Source organism: Podarcis erhardii, assembly GCF_964252035.2.
Source record: "Podarcis erhardii genome assembly, chromosome: 9".
In the NCBI taxonomy this organism is placed as follows: domain Eukaryota; kingdom Metazoa; phylum Chordata; class Lepidosauria; order Squamata; family Lacertidae; genus Podarcis; species Podarcis erhardii.
Window position 1 is genome coordinate 64,315,917 of NC_138512.1, and position 21,871 is coordinate 64,337,787.

The window sequence follows — 21,871 nt, forward strand, 5'->3', positions numbered from 1 at the left end:
TAGATGGCATCTTTTGGAAAGTCCTGAGGTTGCTGAGTTTTTTTAAACAACAGCAGCACAGTGATCTTCTTCTAATAAATTTATGTATTTAAGGGGCAGCTGCATTGGAAGCAATAATAGTTATTGAAATGCAGTTGAGTTTTGAGCACTTGTGTGTGTTTCTGTTTGAAAAAGCAGCAAAGCCAAAGAATAACAGCATATTTTTAGGGAAAGGGGGTGGGAGAGAAGTCAGTCTTGACATGCGTATTGCATCTTGTGAAGTAGCCCAGCAAACTCTTCTGCTGCTTAGATGAAGAGGTTGCCAGAGGGTTTTCCAGCTGTGTAATATAATGGGAAGTAGGTGGTGGAGGAGGGTGATTTTCTTAAAGATGCGATTTCATAAGGTGGCACGAGCATCACTTGGCCATGTACTCATTCATTTAAAACAAGGTGGATTGCAGGTGTTTTTGTATTTTTTTAAAAAAATGCAAAGAAGAAAATCAAAACAGTTGCCACTTCTCTCTTCATTTCCATATGAAAAGAAATCACATATTGAATATTCTCTTAAACTGCCAGGGCATTCCCTTCTTCCTTTCTTTTTTGCAAGAAAACAAGTGAGAGATTCTATGACTAAGGTCAAGCTTACATGGCTCTTTCATTCAGCAGCAACCTCATTGTTCTTTCTGCCTAGCTATGTATCTTCATTGAGTTTAATGGTGGCATGTCACAGCTAGACATTCATCCTCCTGCCACCCACCAAGGCTCGCAGAAGTCATCACCCCTCTCTCCCAGCTCTCCTCAATTTGACTTTTAATGGAAGGGTGGAGAGGAATGAGGACGGTTCAGAGGTCCTCTTAGGTTATGCAAAGGTCATATCTGAAAATAGGGTGGAAGGTTGCAAAGAACAAATGCAGAAGGCGGGACAGATCCAGCATAAATCTAATACAGGCAGAAAACAGGAAGGCAGGGAGTAGAAGGGCACTCTTAAGTAAAGAAAGGCATTGAGGCCTCCAAGCTTGGCTTAGGCTACATTAGCTTAGGCTAAGCTCTCATAGAATCTTAGAATTGTAGGGTAGAGTTGGAAGGGATACAGAGAGCCATCTAATCCAACTTTCTGCAATCCAGGAATCCAGAATCATGATACACTGATTAGTAAATTCTATAGATACAGTAGTGTGATTTGAAGAGAGGGAGAGAGTGCCCAGAATGACAATTTACTGGGCCATTTTTTGATTTAAAAATTTACTATTAGTTTGTTTGTTTCTTTCCAGGAAAAATCCAAAAGCAATTTAACAATAAATCATGATTTAATCTCTGCTGAATCTCTATTGTCAGGGTGTTCCACAGGACTGGGCCAATGACACTCAAGGCTTGATTTCTCACTGTTGTCAAATGAGCCTCACCAATTCTGGGAATGACCAAACACCCAGGCTCTGGACTCCAGCTCACTAATATCAGGCAGACCTTGTGTTTGTACCATTTCTGTTGCCTGGTAAAAACACTCTTGTTCAGGCAAGCTTCTCCAGACAGGTTATTTCATCATGTATATCTGCTGTTAAACTCTGTTGGTTTTACCTATATTTTGATCATTTTATTTATTTATTGGCATCTTCATATGACCATTTTATGCAATTGTATGTAAACCGCTTTATTTATTCATTTTTAGATTGAGCACTCTGGATTTGATTTGATATCCCGCTTTATCACTACCCTAAGGAGTCTCAAAGCGGCTCACAATCTCCTTTCCCTTTCCCCCCACAACAAACACTCTGTGAGGTGAGTGAGGCTGAGAGACTTCAGAGAAGTGTAACTGGCCCAAGGTCACCCAGCAGATGCATGTGGAGGAGCGGAGACGAGAACCCGGTTCACCAGATTACGAGTCTACCGCTCTTAACCACTACACCACACTGGCTCTCTCTCACCACACTCTATCAATCATATTGAATGAATGAATGAATGAATGAATGAATGAATGAATGAATGTAGAACTCATAGATGAGCAGGAATGAAGAAGAAAAAAAGACAAAGACAAAAAATGTAAATGAAATAGGCTACATTCTAGAGGCACACTCAGGCCAAAATGAAGGATGGGGAAGTACGAATAGTTTCAACGAGGAAAGAGTGAAGTACATATCTAAACCTTGGGACGTATGCCTAGAGAAGTGGGCATTCCCACAATGGAATACCCACAATTCTTTTGGACTCCAACTCCCATCAGCCCCTGCCAGGATGGCCAATGGTCAAGGAATGATAGGAAGAGGAATCCAGCAATATCTGAAGGGCCATAATTTACCCATCTCTGTTGTTGCAGGATTGCAGGATTCTATTTTGCAATCATGCTAGGACTGCATGAAAATTGAAAGTAATCACTGGACTGTAGGGGTGGGCATAAAGATGGAGAAAGAAGAATATAGAGAAGTGGAAATAAATCTTCCTTTGGGGGATAAGGAGCTGGAGAGAAAGAGATGCTGAAGTTGGGAATCAATCTTCTGTTGATAGAAGTGTTGCTCTGCAAGGCAGGCAGAACAATGCAGAGAGCAGTACCCAAACATGCTACAGAAAAAGGATGCCTTTTCAAAGGAAAAATCACAACGCTACTTCACTAGCACAGTCTCCATGCATACACACACACACACACACACACACACACACACACAGTGTGCACTACTAGAAGGATCGAGTCCCGTCAAGTCCCTAGGCTTATAATGAAAAGCTAATAAAAGAAGCTAATAGTAGCACTTTCATAAAACAAAGTGGTCAGAAAGATAATGCAATTTGTAAATAACTCACATAAATCAAAGAGAAAGCCAGCAGACAGGGAGTGGATCCGAGGTTAGCCTGGGACAAGGCTGATGTAACATGGGAAGGAAATTTCATTTTAAAAGCATCTAAAGCAAAATGCTGCCTCTGTGGGGCCAGTGATACAAATCTGTAAGGAAGTCTGGTATCACTGAATGATTTAGGAACACAGAATGCTGGGGCACTGCTGAAACAAGTGAGTGTGGAAGTGATCTGTGTTTGGATGAGAGAAGCATGTAAACTGTCCTAAGCCTTCCATGGAAAGGCTGGGAATATGTCATAGAAACATGGAGTTGGAAGGAACCCTGAGGTTCCTATTATAACCTCCTGCAATCCTGGGGGAAGGAAGATAAGGATGTAGCTCAGTCAGTAGAGCATAAGACTCTTAATCTCAGGTTCGTGGGTTTGAGTCCCACGTCGGGTAAAAGATTCCTGTATTGCAGGGGGTTGGACTAGATAACCCTTGTGGTCCTTTCGGACTCTACGATTCTGTGTTTCTTTGATGGGGTTCCAACAATTGACAGAGAGAGAGAGAGGCTCTTTCTAGCCTAGCAGCGGTTCACAGAGGGATTGTGAATTTGGGAAGTTGTTCAAGTAGATCATGTCTTGCTGTCTTCAAAGGGTCAAATGGATTGGGTTTCATATGATCATAGTAATTTTCTTTTGTGCGTGAGCATAGAACCTTACTGTGCAATTGACAATATAAGTGAATCCAAATGCAGCAAGGAAGTGGGATAAGATCTGACAGTGGTTTTTCCAGAGGTACATGTGCAAGTAACAGATTAACCCGCAGGGAACACAAAAAAATGGATGGGAAGGAAGCTGACAGGAAATGGAAAATGTTCAAAGCCATATTGGACATATACCCAAGGGTGAAGAATGCCACATAGCAATAAAATGCACCAGGACCGGGGGCGGGGAGGGGAGAGGAACAGGATGGATGGGAGAGGTGGTCTAAATATGACTGGGGAAAGTAGGGCTATTTGAGAGCAATATCCAGAGCTCAGAAACTGCCGAGGCAAGTAAGGAATGGACCTGAAATGCATGAAGATGTCTCCAAGGGGCTTTTAGAGGCTCAAAGGTATGCTATTTCTGCATTACTACTCAGAGGCAATAGACATTCGAACACAATATGCAGCACAACAAAGACCCAGGGACAAATTTCAATTGATGACAAACAAAGCGAACTGCTGAATGAAGATCCAGCACATTACTTGGGGCCTTTGCAGATGCTTGTAATCACATGTGTGGCAGGACGTTCATCTAAGCTGAGCTTAGATGGATGGAATCTGCCCATTCATGAAATTGGGTGGTCAAGAAAGTGGGGCATTCCCAGGGGGCGGACCCAACTGGGCTCACAGGCTTCTCTTGGGTCTGCCCCCTGTGAATAAAAAGGGCCCCACCTCCTACCTCAACAGCCACTTCGTCGTCGTATCCCCCACCCTCCCTCTCAGTTCTGCTGCTGTGTTTGGTGATGAAGACCTTGCTATGGATTTTGTCGGCCGCCATATTTGGGGCCGGGTAGGAATTTTCCCACTCGGCAAATTGGCACCAACCTGGTGGTTTTCACCTTCTTCATAGGAATCATCACAACTCTGAAAGAAAGGGGGTGTCCCATTAAGGCCATTAAGGGGGTCCAAGGGAGCGGCTTCTGTCCAGATGCCCAGGTGGGGGCTAGGGCACTCCCCAGGTGACAATCCAGAGAGGGAGATGGTATTTGATGTAGATCATAGGACACCCTCATTTCCGGTTGACCCCAGTGAGTGGGCAGGAAGTGGTAGCTTTACCCAACGCCTATACCAAACCTCTTTACACCTGTAGTCAATAAAGTTGTGGCCTGATTTGACCCAAATACGCTTAGTCATGTCCCTTTACTAACTGTTTCAAGATGAGAGGGGGCACTTGCTCACAAAACTACAAAAACTCTCTGCAACCTGGGATGTGCAACCTGTTCGTCCAGGCATGGGATGAGCATCCACGACTGAAGCGCTAAAGGCTTTATCATTCCACCTTCAACACTTTGGCTTGTGGGGTACGCCCAACCACAACCACCACCACCACCACCACCACCACCACCTTCTTCTTCTTCTTCTTCTTCTTCTTCTTCTTCTTCTTCTTCTTCTTCTTCTTCTTTTCTTTCTTTCTTTCTTTCTTTCTTTCTTTCTTTCTTTCTTTCTTTCTTTCTTTCTTTCTTTCTTTCTTTCTTTTTAAGTAACAGAACAAAGGAAAACATACTTCCCTGGCAGAATGTGGAATAATGGAACAGGACAGCCTAAGTCCATTTCTAATAGTTTCTTTCTCTCTTTTTCCTCCTCTTTCTCCTTCCCTGGCACTTTTTACTGGGTGAGTGATTGCATTAATTTCTTTCTTTTACCTTTTAGAAAAGCCTGGAAGTCTCTGCCCTTATCTTCATTGATTTTGCCTTCCAGAGAGGAGAGTGTCTCGCTCACATCACTCACGACGGCAGAAATGTTGTCAACCTTCTTCTGTAGCAAAGTCAGTCTCATCTCCTGGCTGCTAATCTGCTCATTCATTTTTTGCGCAACTGCTAGGTCAGGGTTAGTGGGAGGGAGAATGGAATAAAAAGAGAGGGAAGAAAGTCACTAAATTAAATCGCAAAAAAAAGCAAGCACAGAAACAAATTCCACGAGCGATTGCCAGAAACGAAAAGTTTCTGCAGTCATTAATAAGAATGGGCCATTCTGATTTTTGTCATGTATCTTCAGCTATGAGTGACATTCATACAAGCACAGCAGCAAATAATTGCTGAATAATCCATATTCATTATAGAGTAGTTATAATTCCAGGAGAGTATATGGAATAGTTAAGAGAAATTTAATGAGCCTAAGTGGAGCTTTCTTCCTCCTAGTTAGTTTTCTATGGAGGATTCAGTTTTACTTTTTAAATTAGGGATGGGGAGCCTCCCCCCCCCTTTTTGCCTGCATTCCCTTGTGGGTAATCTTCTGGGGGCCACAAGCCCATGGTGGTTGGGACCTGAGGAAAAAATGGGTGGAGGAGAAGCTAAGACTCTTTCCTCTGTACAGTAAAAACCAGAGACTTTGCATACACCAACCCTACATACAGCTCCCTATCCTCCATCTAGGCAAGCAAAATGCATTATCACAGATCAAGGACATATCCACTGTGCAAAAGCACTTGAGGGGAGAGCAGATTGAGGCTATTGAGGAGCATAGCCAGGGGTTTGGGAAAGGGACATGGCCTAGGAAGAATTCTGAGGGCTATATTTGGCCCCTGGGCATGAGTTATCTCCACTCTGGTTTAAATAAATGCATTATACTCCTGCATTTTACCCCCCCCCCAATTGATCTAGCTGCCTTTCTGCGAACAGTAGATCGCACTACAAAAAAAGCATAGCTTGTTATATCTGGACTAATGAATGGCAACAGCTTGGGGTCCTTTTGGGTCCTTTGCTGTTGTTGAGACTCAGATGGCCTCAAGTGGCATGGAGTGCCTTCCATCAGCTTCAGCTGGTGGCCCAAGTCCTCCCCTAGCTGGACAGGGAAAGCCTAACTTCTGTTGTCTATACAAAACAAATTCCTTCCAGTAGCACCTTAAAGACCAACTAAGTCAGTTCTTGGTATGAGCTTTCGTGTGCATGCACACTTCTTCAGATACACTGAAACAGAAGTTTCCAGACCCTTCTATATAGTGAGAAGGTGGGGAGGGGTATTACTCAGAAGGGTGGTGGGAATGGGTGATTGGCAGATAGCTGTGATGAGCCTGTTGACGACTCTTAACGACTGCAATAGGTCTTACAGGAAAAAGCAAGGGGTGAAAAGGTGAAAAATGGCTTTGTCATGTATTCTGTTGTCTATGTTCTGGTAACCTCTAGGTTATATTACTGCAACATAGGGCTGCCTCTGAAGATGGTTTGGAAACTTCACCTGGTGTAGAATTCAACAGCCAAGTTGCTCACCAGGGCAAGACAGATGGAGCAGGTTGTGTCAATCCTGGCCCAACTGCAGTGGCTGCTGATTAGTTTCTGGGCCCAATTCAAAGTGCTGGCTTTGACCTATAAGCCTTAAATGGCTAAGAACAGCAGTACCTCAAGGAGTGCCTCTCCCATCATTCCAGACTCTGTCATCATCATCTGAGGCCTTTTGTGTGACTCCTCCGAAAGAGAGGGTGGCTACACGAGAACAGGCCTTTTCTGCAGTGGCTCCCCATTTGTAGAATGATCTCCTCAGGGAGGTTCAGCTGGCACCTTCATTTAGGCACCAGGTAAAAATGTTCCTCTTCAGCCTGGTGTTCAGCTGATTCACATCCCGTACCCTTTCAAATGTGTTTCTGGGTAGGGGCAAGGGGGGTTATTGGTTTGTTTTGTTCTTGTTTTTATTATGTTTTTTTTGTATTTTTATGTTGTGAACTGCCCTGTGATCTACGGATTTAATAAATAACGGTAACCAGCAGCCAGTGCCCACTCCCAGTTTTGCAGAGCCCTTGGTCCAGATGCCCTCACCTTGCCATTGTCACCACTACCCATTACATTCTCCCCCAATCTGCACCAGAACCCAGAAGGAGAGGAGAAGGCAAGCTGAGGCCCTTGCTCCTTTCTGTTATGAATGCCCATTCATTGCTCTGCTCATGGATTTGCATCTGTAGCCCTGCCCGCAACCTTCATACACCTGGAGAGAACAGACAGAGACCTCAAGGAGAAAGATACCTGGCGGTGCCCCCTTCCCTGGCTGGAGTGTAGGCCTGATTATATGAGCCCTTGCCCTTGCCCGTGGCCCTGGCACTAGCAGCAGAAAAGATTGGCCATTAGCAATCATTTAACATATGTCACTGGAGCCCCTGACTTTATATTGCTTTTGTTGTTCCTTATCGGGCTGTTGCATCCAATAATGTTGTCCCGGAAAATGAATTTCCCACCAAGTGCGGCAGTGCCCGTGTAAGCCCCTTCTCTATCAATATTCTGTTTTGCCCCCTCACCTTTCTGAGCAGACCCCACAAAGGAAAACAAGATTGCAAGAGACTCCAATGCTTCATCACATCGCTTTCAGTGGCCGGGGGGATTTCTTTTGTTCTGGTTTTAATAAATAGTGTTGACAATGATTGTGTTAGGGACTGCAGTAATTACAACCGCTGACCTGGGTCGCTGGGATCCTGCTGTTGCTGCTCTGGGCTCCCTGGTGTCCCCCCGCCGACAGCTGCGTTGCTCTCCGCTTGGTTGCTGTGTAGAAGCAATTGATCCTGTTGGGCTAAAACGGGGGAGAAGAATAAGGGTGAGCGAAACATTCGGCGTGACTAATTCACCCAGTACACGGCAATATCATCGCCGGTGCACTCTGGTGCCCCCCAGCTCTTAGTCAGCTAAATCCTAATCATTTGTGCTGATTCCCGAGTTAGCTGCTTTGCCCATCTGGACCACATGCTATGCCACCATATTGGCGGGGGATAGTGAATGGCTTTAATTCTTACCAGAGAGGATTATAAGTGTCTCCTTCAGGTTGCAATTGATTGTGATTTGCAGGAGCTCGTGCTAATGCAAGGTTCGCCCTCCCTTATCATTAGGAACACTTGGAGAGCGGCGAGATTAATGTTGAAGTGGAGGCTTAAAGAAGGGCATAGAGCAAGCCCCACATAGTAATTACATCGTGCCCATTGCTCAGCTCCAGTGATCATGGGGAAGAGTAATCCAGGTAATGGGCCCGTATTAGGAATGCCATGGAAGTGTGCGAGGTTTAGATCTGGAATTCAACTATGCCCTTTCACAATGCTCAACGGATTTCTGAGCTACTAGATGTAAATCTGCAGCACTCTTGGGGGTGGGGTGGGGGTGGATATTTGCTGGAATTTTGGGGGACAGAGAGACAGAATCTCACTGAGGCTCGGACTAACCTAGCTGACCTTTGTGTTGTCTGTGAAATGTTCACTACGGGATTCAGGTTCCATACACAGATATGGAAAACTGAGTGGTTTATTTAACCAGGTTATGTGCGCTCCCTGGCTGATGTCCCAAGCATAGGCCCACAGCAAGGTTTTTCCTATTCTAAGAGAAGACATGAAAAGGGGAGTCTATATTTAAGAGGACAGTGTACAGTTAATTCAGCATTCCTGAATATAACAGACGAGAGAGAGAGAGAGAGAATTTGGGAACCTAAAACTGTCTGTGATTTGAAAGCTCCAGTTCTCATTGTCATTGAATGCTCAGAAGACACACCTCTGGAAAATAGATGAGAACTCTATTATCTCTCTTCTTAAGTAAGAACAGAACTTCTGACTCCGCTCAGATGCATCTAAGTCCAGTGCCACCTATTGACTAAGCTACAAAATGGCACTATCCACCCAGTCGCTAATGCAGGACAAAGAATGTCAATTCTAGTTTGATTAAGTCAAGTTGCTATTGACTTGATTGGCAGTCCAGTCCACGTCCACTTTAAACTTGAAGAGCCCTAAGAAAGGAGAGCATCAGGGACCTTGAAGATGTCCATCAACAGTCAGTACCTGGACAGCAGACCAAATAGGCACACACTGGTCACCTGGTCCCTGTCCCTGTCTTCCCTTCTATGGGGAGATACATTATAATCTCTCATCGCGGGACTAGTAAAGCTTCCAGTGACATTATCAAGTGTGCAATGGAGCCCAGCTCGGAACAGAATCAAGCTAAAGTGATGCATTTCCTATAATTTATCCAGCAATCTTGAAAATATATATAGCATTTTACTCAAGCTCATTCTGAATCGAGACAGGGGGAGTTTGCCCATCATCACTAATAATATCACTCTCTGTGCTCTAGATAAGAATGAAGAATAATTAAATCTGTATTCAGCAGTTACCCAAGGGGCATGCAAGAGAACCATATCATTTTTAATAACGAAGGAACAAAATTGCACTCCAGATACTTGAGAATACTCTGAACTGATCTCTTCAGAGAGGCCCTTTCCAGTGAGTGTGAGCAGCAGGGATTCTACAGTAAATTGCCACAGTGTTGGCAATGCGTTTTCTGTTTTATGGAAATGGGTTATCATTTATTTGTGCATATACTATTGCACTGTTTACAAAGCACATCTCACTGCAATGGTAAGGATGACACCAAGCTATAATACTTGGGATTTCTGAATTGCCAGTTGAGAAGTCAAGGTGCATGTTGTATTAAGCAAATCAGAACTCAACTGTTATAGCTCTTTCGGGATACTGAGAGGAGGGGGAGGCCAGACTCAGTTTGAGGGATCTGTTGACATAATGCGCTTTGGTAGGTGCCCACGGACCCTGAAGGACCTATCTGGTAATAGGCAATAGCAATGCTCCAATGAGCACTGGGGGGCAGCTTGGAAACACCATATATTTCCCACAATGCCCTGGAGCAGGGGTAGGGAATATTTCGCAGTCTGAGGGCTGCATTCCTTTTGGGACAACCTTTCAAGGGCCATATGCCAGTGATGGGCAGTTTCTAGCTCATTAACTAGCTCTTTCTAAGCTGACTGGCAGCAGTACTCTGTGGCTTCAGACAGAGATGTTTACCAGCCATATAAAGACATACCAGAGATTGACCTTCAGGCCCTTTGCTTGTAAAGAAAACACTCTACCAGCGAGCTGTGAGCCACCTCAGCCACACACACGGGACATTTCTGAGCACATTTGTTGTCCGGGGGGCAAGATATCCTTCTGTAAATATATCCCCATTTGTAATTTCATCAATCAAAGTCACACACATTTCAGTTGAGAGTAGCTGGCTTTTGAGCGGGCACCAGCAGTGGCTGCTGGCTCTGAACACCGAGAAGGATGAATGCAGAGCCATAGCAAAATCTCCACGTATCCTTGAAATAGTTCGCAGCTGGAATTATGAAAAGAGGAAGGATTTCAAGTGAAGGGGGCTCACCTCGTACTAAAAATGAGCATTACATGCTGGCAAAATCAGTATCATGAGCCACATAGTTTTGAACCTCGGCCTTCTCACTAGCTTGTGCTGTCATTTAAAATGCTATGTTCTGCTCATGGTAGAAGAGTCAGATCACTCATTTGTCACAGGCAGAAAGCAGCCCCCATGGGTGCGTCAGGGGAGAAAAAGCGGTCACTGTGAGAAAAATTATATTGTGCACTAGCCTAGGGGGTGGAGGGAAAGTCATCCAGGGCAGATACTAATGTGGACCTATCTAATTTGCACGTTCTGAACCAGGATGCAATGCAGCTATCCTATGAAATAAGCACGTCTAATCTGGAAATGCACACTAAATGTGTACAGATTTCCATGCAGACATCTTTTGTTGTTTTTTTAAAAAAATGCAAACGGGTGTGAAAATGAACCAAAAGAAACCTAAGCTCAGAAAGCTGAGAAGCTGAGAGAAAGTGGAATTGGCAGATCTCCATGGAATGATCAGAGCAGCAGTTCTCTTGCTGGAAGCAGCAGGTAGGAACATTACATCAGTCCTGAAACGCCTACATTGGCTCCCAGTATGTTTCCGAGCACTGGTCAAAGTGTTGGTGCTGACCTTCAAAGCCCTAAACGGCCTTGGCCCAGAATACCTGAAGGAGCATCTCCACCCCCATTGTTCTGCCCGGACACTGAGGTCCAGCTCTGAGGGCCTTCTGGCAGTTCCCTCACTGCGAGAAGTGAGGTTACAGGGAACCAGGCAGAGGGCCTTCTCGGTGGTGGCACCTGCCCTGTGGAACACCCTCACATGAGATGTTAAGGAAATAAACAACTACCTGACTTTTAGAAGACATCTGAAGGCAGCCCTGTTTAGGGAAGTTTTTAATGTTTGATGGTTTATTGTGCTTCTAATTCTGTTGGGAGGTGCCCAGATGGGTGGGGTATAAATCATCATCATCATCATCATCATCATCATCATCATCATCATCATCTGCCTTTTCAGTCCTACTCCGTATTGCCTACACTGAATGGCAAAGACTCTCCGGGCTTTCTAAAAATGAGTCTTTTTCAGCCCTGCCTGGAGAGGCCAGGAAATGAACCTGTGAATTTATGCATGCAAGGCAAATGCTCTACCACTGAACGTCTTTCTGTGTCACCATGCCTCTTCTCTCTCAAAAGAGTTACAGTGTACAGAATCCTGCCTAACTTCTGGTACCCCAAGTCCAAGGCAAACGCACAACCCCCGATATAAATTGCCATTTGCTAGGTGACTGAAAAGCCTTCTCTTCTTACAGTCCCAAGCAGCGGCAAAGGCAGAAGGTTTGAGCCCTTGGTTTGAGCCCATTCATGGTGAGTGAACAGTGCTTCGCTTGGTAGGTTGCAAAGCATACAGCAACATATTTACACAGAAGGTTGCTAAATATTAGAGCCTAGTGAAACAGTTTGCTGGGGGCTCGGGAGGAAGAAGAAAGAGAAAAGTCACCATGGATCTCAGCTATGACCTTAAACTGAATTTAAATAAAGAGGGGGACCTTTCTCTAGGTACAAAAGGATTAAGGAAAATAGTTTGACTCTCCATCCCTGCCCTCTTATCTTAGTTTCAGCAGATCCACTGGGCTCGCTGCTGTTTGCAGATAAATGCCTCGGGGGTCACAGGGTTGCCAGGAAGAAAGAGACGAGGAGCTGAGGTTTGTCGCTCCGTTGACATGATTTCTAACTCATACTGCTGTTTGTTATAGGAAAGGCAGTATAATATCGGGACCCAGTTCAAAAATCTAGTATCTCTGTCACCTGAAGGATCAAGCAGTTCCAATATTTTAAAAGCTCTGATTCAATCAGCATTTGTGCGTTTCCACATTTCGAAGGTGTGGACCTAGCTTTAAGTTGCCTGAAGGCACCCCACATTTGCACTTTTTCTGTCTCTGTTGCTTCCTCCTCTAGTACTTTGAATATATGCGGCAATGCCTTTTACAGCTGGTCCATCTTGCCTGCTGTTAGCCACTCTAACTGGCAGTGCTTAAGAACATAAGAAGAGCTGGCTGGATCAGGCCGAAGGGGCCTATCGGGTCAAGCATCCTGTTTTCACAATGGCCAATCAGATGCTTGTGGGGAACCCTTAGACAGGAGCCGAGCACAAGAGCATTTTTCTCTCCTCTGGTTTCCAGCAACTCCAACTGTGGAGACAGAGCATAGCCATCATGGCTAGTAGATGTTAATAGCCTTGGCCTGCACAACTTTGTCTAATCCTCTTTTAAAACCATCCAAGTTGGTGGGCATCATTGCCTCCTGTCGCAGTGAGTGTCATAGTTTAATTATGCACTGCATGAAGAAGTACATTCTTGTATCTGTCCTGAATTTTCCGACATTCAGCCTCATTGGCTGTCCATGAGTTCTGATGTCCCAGGTTGAATCCCCAGGTAGGGTGGATGGCAGAGAATCCCGTCTGAAATTCTGGAGAGCTGCTGCCAGTCATTGTAGATAATACTGGGCAAGATGGCCCAGTGGTTTGGCTCAGGATAAGGAAGTTATCTGTGTTCCTATTGTGCTGGGCCAAGGGGTAACCCGAGTCCTGAATCCAAGTCTGGTCCTGAATCCAAGGGTTCTGCAAGGAGTCAGTCCGACAGGGCCAAGGCAGGACATGAGGCAGGAAGCTAGGCAAGGTCAGGCACAGGATCACAGGCAGGTTCTGGCAAACAGTAACATTGCTCCCGCAACCTGGGGTGGGGTCCAGCAGCCTTTTATCTCTGTTGGGGTAACGGCCGGTCCTGATCCTCTGGTGACTCACCTCCCTGTCTCGCCTAAAGGCAAGCACTCCTCCTGGAGGTCTCTCCTTCTCTCAGACCTCAGTCTCTGCAGCTCACGAGACGTCAGTAGGTTACTAGACCCAGGGGCTGCCTCAGCCTCTCCCGACCAAACCGGTAGTGGAGCAGCTGTAAGTGATGGCCCAGCTGAAGGCAACGAGGTAATCCCCGCATCTGGAGCCAGGGCAGGCTCAAGCCCCTGACTCGGCCCAGCTGGTGCTTGTTGCAGGGGAACCTGTACAGACTGGGGCTCTTAAGAATCAGACACCAGACTAGGTTCAGCTGCTGCCTGAGGCAAAGGATCTGGTGCAGACTGAGACTCCTCTGGCTCCGAGTCTGAGCCTGAGTCCCAGGCCATCACACCTATGCCCCTAGATTTTTGATCCCATGTGGAACCTTCCTCCTTAGGAGACTCCTGATTACTAAGGCAGACAGCTGAGGGGCCAGGAGGATGCAATCTTGTGGCAATGAGGCTTTTTAGGCTGCCTTTGAACCACTGTGGATTTCTCCAAGTCTCTGTTGAAGTGGGGCTCTTACTAGGGCCCCAAGCCTCTTTCTCAGAAGAGGTGTTTTCAGGGTCCTGTTCAGACAAGATTTTGGCAGGTGTCTCCTAGCTGACTCTCGGGCATCTCCCAGGCTCACGTCCTTCCTGACTGACAGATAGTATGATGCTATCCAAAATGCAGGAGCCCCAGGATGAACAAGCCTTCCAGATGACACAAATACATTGCTGTAATTGCAGAAAGCAACAATTAGGTGCTCCACAGGGGCGTGTGAGATCTAGCTGTCCTCAAAGCCTATCATAGCAGCAGTCAAGGCTGCAATGTAAGCTGGAGGCTCAGCTCACATTCTCAGTGGCCGCTGTTATCTTCATAAGGCCGTAGCTGTCAACAGGAGTTAAATACTTGCATTCATCCCAATTAATTACATAGGATTTATCAGGTGGCAGCGTGACGATACAATCTGTGATGGGGGGGAATCAGTTACTCTCCGGTGATAAAAGGCCACCTGATGGATGTCCTTTTATTCTTCCGCTTACCATTCTTTTGTTCCCAAATATACGGGCTGCCAATGTGAAGGTGCTTCCCCCGCCCCCCAGTAAATCCTTGCAGCACCCTCCTAATTAAATCAGCTAGGTGGTTGCTTTGAGATATGATGCAGATTTCACAATCCCCTCTCTTCCTTTCAGCTTCACGCGTACCCTTTAAAGGTGGACTATTTCACATAATACCCAGAGGCAAGCATAGGTTTGCCACTGAGTGTACAGTTAATAGCTGCAGCCAATCGTGACTCTGGGGTGAGCATGCATCTGATAAGTTCCTCTTTGTATCTCTTGCGCTTCGTATTTTTCAGGTCCGCTCTTCAAGGAGGTGCCAAAGCTCACAGAAAGAGTGCCTGCTTTGCGTTCTGTAGTCACAGTTTTAAACCCCAGCATTTCCAATTCAAATGACTAGGTAGCAGGAAATATCGCTGCCCGAGACCACGGAGAGATGCTGCCAGTTGGAGGAGACGATATGGGGGGCTAGATAGAGGAATATATGTTCTACGGCACTTTCCTATGTTCCACTTAAAATATACTAGGCTATACCACCTGGGTTAGTGCAACTGGTAGAGCACAAGCCTCTTAATCTCCAGGTCGTGGATTTGAGCCCAAAGATTTTTGCCCATGTTGGGCAAAAGATTCTAGTCCGATGACCCTCATGCTCCCTTCCAACTCTACAATTCTATGATTATTCTATCTGATACATTTAAAGCACTAGGATACCACTTTAAACAGTCATGGCTTCCCCCAAAGAATGCTGGAAAGTGGTGTTTTGTTAAGGGCGCTAAAGTTCCCAGGGTGGTTGAACCATCCATTCCTCTTCCCGGAGAACTCTGGGAACTCTCATTCTGCAACAGCGACTGATAATGGGGAGCACACCTAAAAGTAGTGTGATTCCTCTTAGGAGTCGTTTCATTGACTGCTTACACCGGTTTAATAAATCCCCAATGAATTTTGTAGATGGGCTTAACTCTTAAGTCTTCTCCTTTGTCTGCTGTGTTATACCGCAGTTGGCCTCCTGTTATTGTGAACATTATACAGCCATCTACTGGGAAAAGTCTATAAATGTTGAGCTTTTTGTCTTCTGTTCAGAATTAGTCGCAGGACTGAAAATTCTTTGCACCTGACAAAAACAGGTTCTGTTGAAAGGAATCCCACATGGGTTTTCAGAAACATTTATATTTAATTAGTTAATTAGTTGCCTTTTATATGGGTCCCAAGGCAATTTGCAAAAATACCGCAAAGACAGCTCAAAAACAGTTTTTAAAAACTGTGCAAACAACTGAAGATTTGGTTTAAAAACAACACAACAGGAACCCCAAAGGCAGAGACTTTTTCACCGAGCTTGAAAAACTTGTCAAAACAAACATGTATTCAACTGTACCCAGTAAGTAGAGGAATTCTTTTTCACAGAAGTGGGATAGTCACACAGAAAGCCCCACTCTGAGTTACTATGGGAGCAGACCTCTGAAATTTTGGGAAGCCGAAGGAGAAATTCTGCCGTACTGGAGCTCAGATGTTAGACTCCAACTCCCAATACTGTAAGAGGCAGGAAACATTCATAACACATTTGGGCTAGTAACATGCATTTATGTTTTCTGTAGATCCCAAGACACTTGTCTTACTGAAACTTTTCTAGTTCCACTTGAAATTTTCACTCGAGCAGAAACTTCCAAGCCTGCCTTGAGATTTTGCTTAAATAAACTTTGCTGGCTTTCAGAATCTGATGGCCCGTTGCCATTTGGAATTTGCACGTGGGTAAGAGAGAGAGAGAGAGATGCCAACATGGTGGGTGAGAAGCAAATTTCAAAACTGGGGCACGGTGCCTTGACAAAAAAAGAAGAAGGAATGCTTCATCAAAGAAGAGGGCTTTCCTAAAATTTTCATACCCTGATTTATATGCACAAATGCAACTTTAGAAACTATATAATTTAAATAGAAATTCAATACCTCTTACTATAGTGAGGAAGACTCTGACTAGCTGACCTGTGTGCACCTGCTCAGGGTTCATTCAGATGCAGGGAATATCACATTAGTGTTCCAGTTTGTTAATAGGTGGATTGTGGGCCAGAAAAATGGTTGAAGGGGAGGCATATTAACCTCAGGAAGATGTACTAGGAAGATGTCCCAAGCAACCACATTGAAATGTGTGTTATTCCATACCCTTGTGGAGCCCTCATTCATTTCTGTGGGCCTATTCAGGAGTACTGTGACCTTAGACTTGTGGTCCTCCCGATGTTGTTGGACTACAACTCCCCTCACCCCCGCTGACCATTCCTCATACTGGCTGGGGCTGCAAGGAGTTGTAGTCCTACAACATCTGGAGGACCACAAGTTCCGCATCCCTGTCTTAGCTAATCAGAACCTCTGAAGGACAACCTCAAGTTCATCAATCCCAATAAAATTTGCCAGCAAGGCACTGCTTATCCACTGTGGACATCACAGTGGTTGCTATGGCTTGGATACAGCACATCCCTTCTGTTAAGGTAAGCAGGCCTTCCATCCTGCAGAGCACATGGAAGTGAAGCAAGGAAATGTTATTTTCTCTGGTTACCCCTTCCCTTTGGCCTGGCCCCTGCAACTTCCCATAGGGAAGGGCTCAGTAGCAGAGCACCCGCTCTGCATGCAGAAGTTCCTGGGTTCAGTCCCCAGTATCTCTAGGTCTCAGGCCCTAAGGAAGTTAGATTATCCTCCACCAGGGCCAGGGCCTTCTCAGTGATGGCTCCGACCTGATGGAATGCTCTGTCCCATGAGACCAGTGCTCTGCAGGATTTAACTTCCTTCCGCTGGGCCTGTAAGACAGAGCTATTCCGCCTGGCTTTCAACTTGAACTTAGCCTGATCTTTTATTCCCCTTCCTTCCCTTAACCTCCCTTTTTTATGAAGATTACCCATTCTGGGAACCCACAGCTAATTCTCTCCTGGTCTCCACACTGGCCCAAATAGGACTAATTTAGCCAGCTAGCCCTGATGATCATCTAATGTTTATTGGATGGATTTTCCCCCTAAATTGATTTTTGAATTCTGGATTTATTGTTATTCATGTTTTAAACCGTATTTTATGCCTTTTGTTGTTGCATCAATTAAGTGTTTTAAATTTGTTGTTGAGCCCAGTTTTTGAACTGGGAAGGGTGGGGCATAAATAAAAAAATATTATTTATTATAGGTAGGGTTGCTAAATATCCCTTCCTAAAACCCATAGAGCTGCTACCAATTAGTGCAAACAATACTGAGATGGATGGAGCAATGGTAAGGTGGTTGCCTATGCTCCTATTTTCTTCTGGATTATCTCCCAACCCTTCAGAGTAGGCTTTCTTTTTGGGTTGGGGGGCAAAAGGGAAACCTGAGGCCCAAGATCAAACTCATGCTCATGGAACTGTGGCTATTGTCCAATAATAACAAGAGCAACAAGCCTCCTTCACTGGAGGTTTTTAAGCAGAGGTTGGATGGCCATCTTTCATGGCTACTTTAGCTGAGATTCCTGCATTGCAGGGGGTTGGACTTGATGATCCCTGGGGGTCCCTTCCAACTCTACCATTCTTTGATTCTATGAAGCCTTGAAAACATTTTAGATCCATGTTGCCTGGGATCCCAGATGTAAAAGCATGACGAACAAACAGTCCCCATTAGAGTTAATCCAAAACATCTACCTTCTTTCAGCCATGTATAAGAGAGACTCTTGTTTCCACAGGGGATTCCCATGCCGCCACCAGTATTAAGATTTCCTTCTCTTAGATGCGAACGGCAGTGACTTCTCTACATTTTTGCCCATAAATTTTTAATCACAGCCTCTTCTCTACCGCCGATGATTGAGTTCCCTACCGCAGCTAATGGCATTTCTTGTAATATTCATCCATTTAAGATATGTATGTGGATGCCATATCTTATTTTTCAAGGGGAGATTGTATAAGGCCACGAGCAAGTAATAGCAGTCGCAAGCCTGTTAAACCACGACACACTTGGCATATGTTTGATCACGGGCGCAATCGTAAAATACAGGACTCCGTGTCTCAAGCAGGCAATGTTTCACACAAGGTTGGTGCAATAGTCTGCGTGGCATTTTGCCATCTGCCTCAATCTTAATCCAAATGAAGCCCCGGCTATAAATTTGCTTTGACTTCAATGGGAATGGGATTGAGTGTCTAAATGTATGCCCTCTGGCTGAAATGCATTCAGAGACAGCGTACCTTAAAAAGTCAGGAGGGTCAAGCTACTCTAGGTGGATTAATTTTTAAACAAGAGGCATTTGCTGAGTAATTACTTTATGAAATGGTTCTTTGAACCAGACAGGCTTCTTCTGCTAGGGCCAAACTAACCACCGTACTAACCAGAGGCACCATCTTCTCTGGATTATTGAGGGGGTCCAATGCAATGTCCTGTGGCTGACATCACATGACATCCTGACATCTTGTGCGTGACGTTCTGAGGAGCCGGGGGTGGAGCTGAAAACCCTCTGAACATTGAGGGGGATCAGCTCCCTCATAAAATAAATTGGGATGGGGCAAAAGTGCCTCGGCCCCTAGGAGTTGGCGCCTGTGATACTATACTGAAGATTCATTCCTTTGCTGTGCCTGATTTATTAGGATCAGCTGGGATTAAGACCAGACTCTTCCTGCTTTGTCCAAGGTTCCCGCAGAGCCAGTCCAAGACATTCTGCTGCCTGTTCAAAGGTGACCCCCATTAAACATCCAGAACCCAAACAGACCAACATCATTGCTAATGGGACAGCATCCTCCACTATACCTGACAAGCATGGGATGATGGGAGTTGTAGTTCAGCAACATCTGGTGGGCCAGAGATTCCCAACACCTGATCTGGAAGTGCTTCCATTTCCATCTGCTGCAAGCAGATTCCCTTCTGCTTCCAGCCATTTTGTAGCCAGGTCAGATTGCCTGCCAGGAAGGGTTAATATTTCCGTCACTTCCCCTACCTTTGGGCTGGCACGTTGCTCCGCTGTATCCGGGGCAGCACTTCCAGTCCAGTGATGTCACTATCATATGTTTGACCCTGTAAGCTTGGCGAGTCCTTGACTGGGAGCTGCAAGGTGATTTGGAAAGCAAACGTTAGCGGGGCTCTGTCTCAGATGAATGGACATGATACAGGATGATACATCAGTAATAGGCCACTGAGGGATTATTTTTGAAGTCTATTGATTGCGTCCTGTACAAGACCACAAGCAAACGCTTTTACAGAACAGCCTCGTGTCAAACCTAGTGAAAATAAAGACCTCAGGAGCACAGTTGAAATTAAGAGTTGAGGAGGCAGGGGGTGGTTTTATTTATTTATGTAGGCATTGATTTAAAATACTTAGCCACTCTTCAGCGAAAGATCCTGGAGCAGCTTCCAAAGTTGGGCAATGGAACGTTAAAACCATATTTTTTATAGTAAAAAAATCCCACAAAGATAACAAGATACAACAGAGCAATAACAAAGCAATATAAACCCACTAAAAAGATATCAAGTTATTAGAAGGCCTGGGCAGCTTATATACCAGTAGGTTTTATCTGACCAAAAAATAAAATAAAATAAAATAAAATAATGAAGGGGGTGTATCTGGGGAGAGCCTTCCAGAGATGAAGAGCCACAACTGAAAAGGCCCTGTTTCCTGTCAACATCCACCCATTGACACCAAAGAGATTAAAAGCAGAGCCATGGGGGCTTGTCTTAATGCTCAGGCACGTTCATGAAAGAAAGGGCACTCCTTCATGTCCCTGGAAGGCAGAAATTTGGGGTGAATGGTAGATGTCAGCATCTTATATAATGTACAAACCAAATCCAGAGGATTCCCCCTCTGTCAGGAGCAGATGCCAGGAGCCAGTCAGCAATAACTCGCACAGTTTCAGTGAAGTTAACTCTTTATTCAAAGAAACAAGACAGCTCAGGATGTCAAGCCTAGAGAGCACAGCAACTCTTCCCGTAGAAATTGCCCTTATGAGGCAGTAGCCAAGACAAAAGGTTCCCGCCTCCCAATAGCCAGCTATGTCTCCTCCTCTCCAGGGCTTTTCCCAAGCAATCGGAGACTGTGCCTGCGAACCTGTCTTTGCTCCTCCCGCTCCATGCTCCTTGCAGCATGGGTGGGACACCTGTGCCTCCCACAAGCATGACCCATCACTGCTTCGTGGCCACCCTCCTCTCCAGCCTCCACTTCTGCCTCTGGTTCTAGACTGCTCTCTGCCACAATCTCCCTGCTCATTAAACCCTGTTGCCTCTTCAGCTTCTGACACCTCCTCCCCCTCTTCTCCCTCTGGCCACTCACTGTCATCCCAGCACCAGCCCCCTGGCTCTGAACCTTCTCGCCTTGGGGGTTCCCCAGCTGGTGCCTCCCATTGCTCCGACTCCTGCCGGTCCATTACACCCTCCCACGTTAACCCAAGTCTTCCCGCACTAGTTGCTTTTACACAATAAAACCTAAACCCTGCAAAACGTAATAGCCCAATGTGCACTGCCCGAAATCCAGTTTCATAGCCACCAACCCCTCTTGTTAATATGCTCAGTGATTTTGAATCTGGGAGGGGAAGAAGCAGGTGGGAAGCAGGGCCAATAAGGGTGTGTGGCTTGGGGAGAGTCCCGGGGCCACAGAGAGAGCTTAGAGGGCCATCCGTGGAGCCCAGGCCAGAAGTTCCCCATCCCTGGCATGGATCATGTTCTGCTGGTCTGACTCGTCCTTGCTCCAGTTGCTTTATGAAGCAGAGAAAGGAGGATGCAGGTTCTTCCTTGAGAAACCAGAAGACCGTGACAAATGCCATAGGAAAGGACGGTGCTCATTCCTTACTTGAAGGAAAATCTCATTAAAAATGAAAGGAGGGAAACAACAACTTAAATTAAAAAGCAAATTACATAAAAAGCCATCCTATTTGTAGTCCTTGCCATAGAGGTATCTGTTTGAATTTTCATTCCCTTTGCGGGGGCAAAAATGAGTGCTTGGGAGTGCAGTGGGCTAAGGGCAAACTAGGTAAATATTCATTTTTAAGTAGCTAAAATTATGCCTTGCGCTTCAGCATGACTATGAATAAGCAGCCCAGCAAATACGTGTCATTAAGAGCACGGAATTCAGTTCCAAAATATTCATGTCCACTCAACGCTTCTGCTCAAGTGAGTCCCCGGGAACCTTCTTGGTTTTCTAGAGGAACACATAATTAACATGGAGATTTCTGAAACCCAACTGCTTCCTAGGTGTCTTCCTACTTATTTCTTACCAAAGGGGTCTTCTTAAGATGGCCTTCGATGCAGAAGCACACACACTTATGGCGTTGACATCTGGAATGCATGGCAAGGAAGTTGCAGGACATCAGTCTGAACCCATGAAACTGCCTTATAATGCCCGTGCCAATGGTAGTCATCATTGTGTCCTCCAGATGTTGTCGGACTTCAGCTCCCATCAGCCCTGGCCGTGGGTCATGTTAGTTAGTCTGGAGGG

At 45.5% G+C, this 21,871-nt stretch overlaps 1 protein-coding gene across 2 annotated transcripts in view; it reads right to left on the reverse strand.

Moving 5' to 3' along the window:
• Positions 1-21,871, reverse strand: part of MMRN1 (multimerin 1) — a 72,097-nt gene that overhangs the window by 26,400 nt on the left and 23,826 nt on the right. Inside the window, exons 3-5 of one of the 2 annotated variants that reach the window (XM_081876646.1) lie at positions 19,385-19,491; positions 7,890-8,000; positions 5,153-5,323 (exon numbers count right to left, since the gene is read on the reverse strand). In XM_081876646.1, coding sequence (XP_081732772.1) covers positions 5,153-5,323; positions 7,890-8,000; positions 19,385-19,491 — 389 coding nt within the window. Of the gene's footprint in view, positions 1-5,152; positions 5,327-7,889; positions 8,001-19,384; positions 19,492-21,871 lie in introns of both variants that reach the window. The other variant, XM_081876645.1, reaches the window with a different exon arrangement.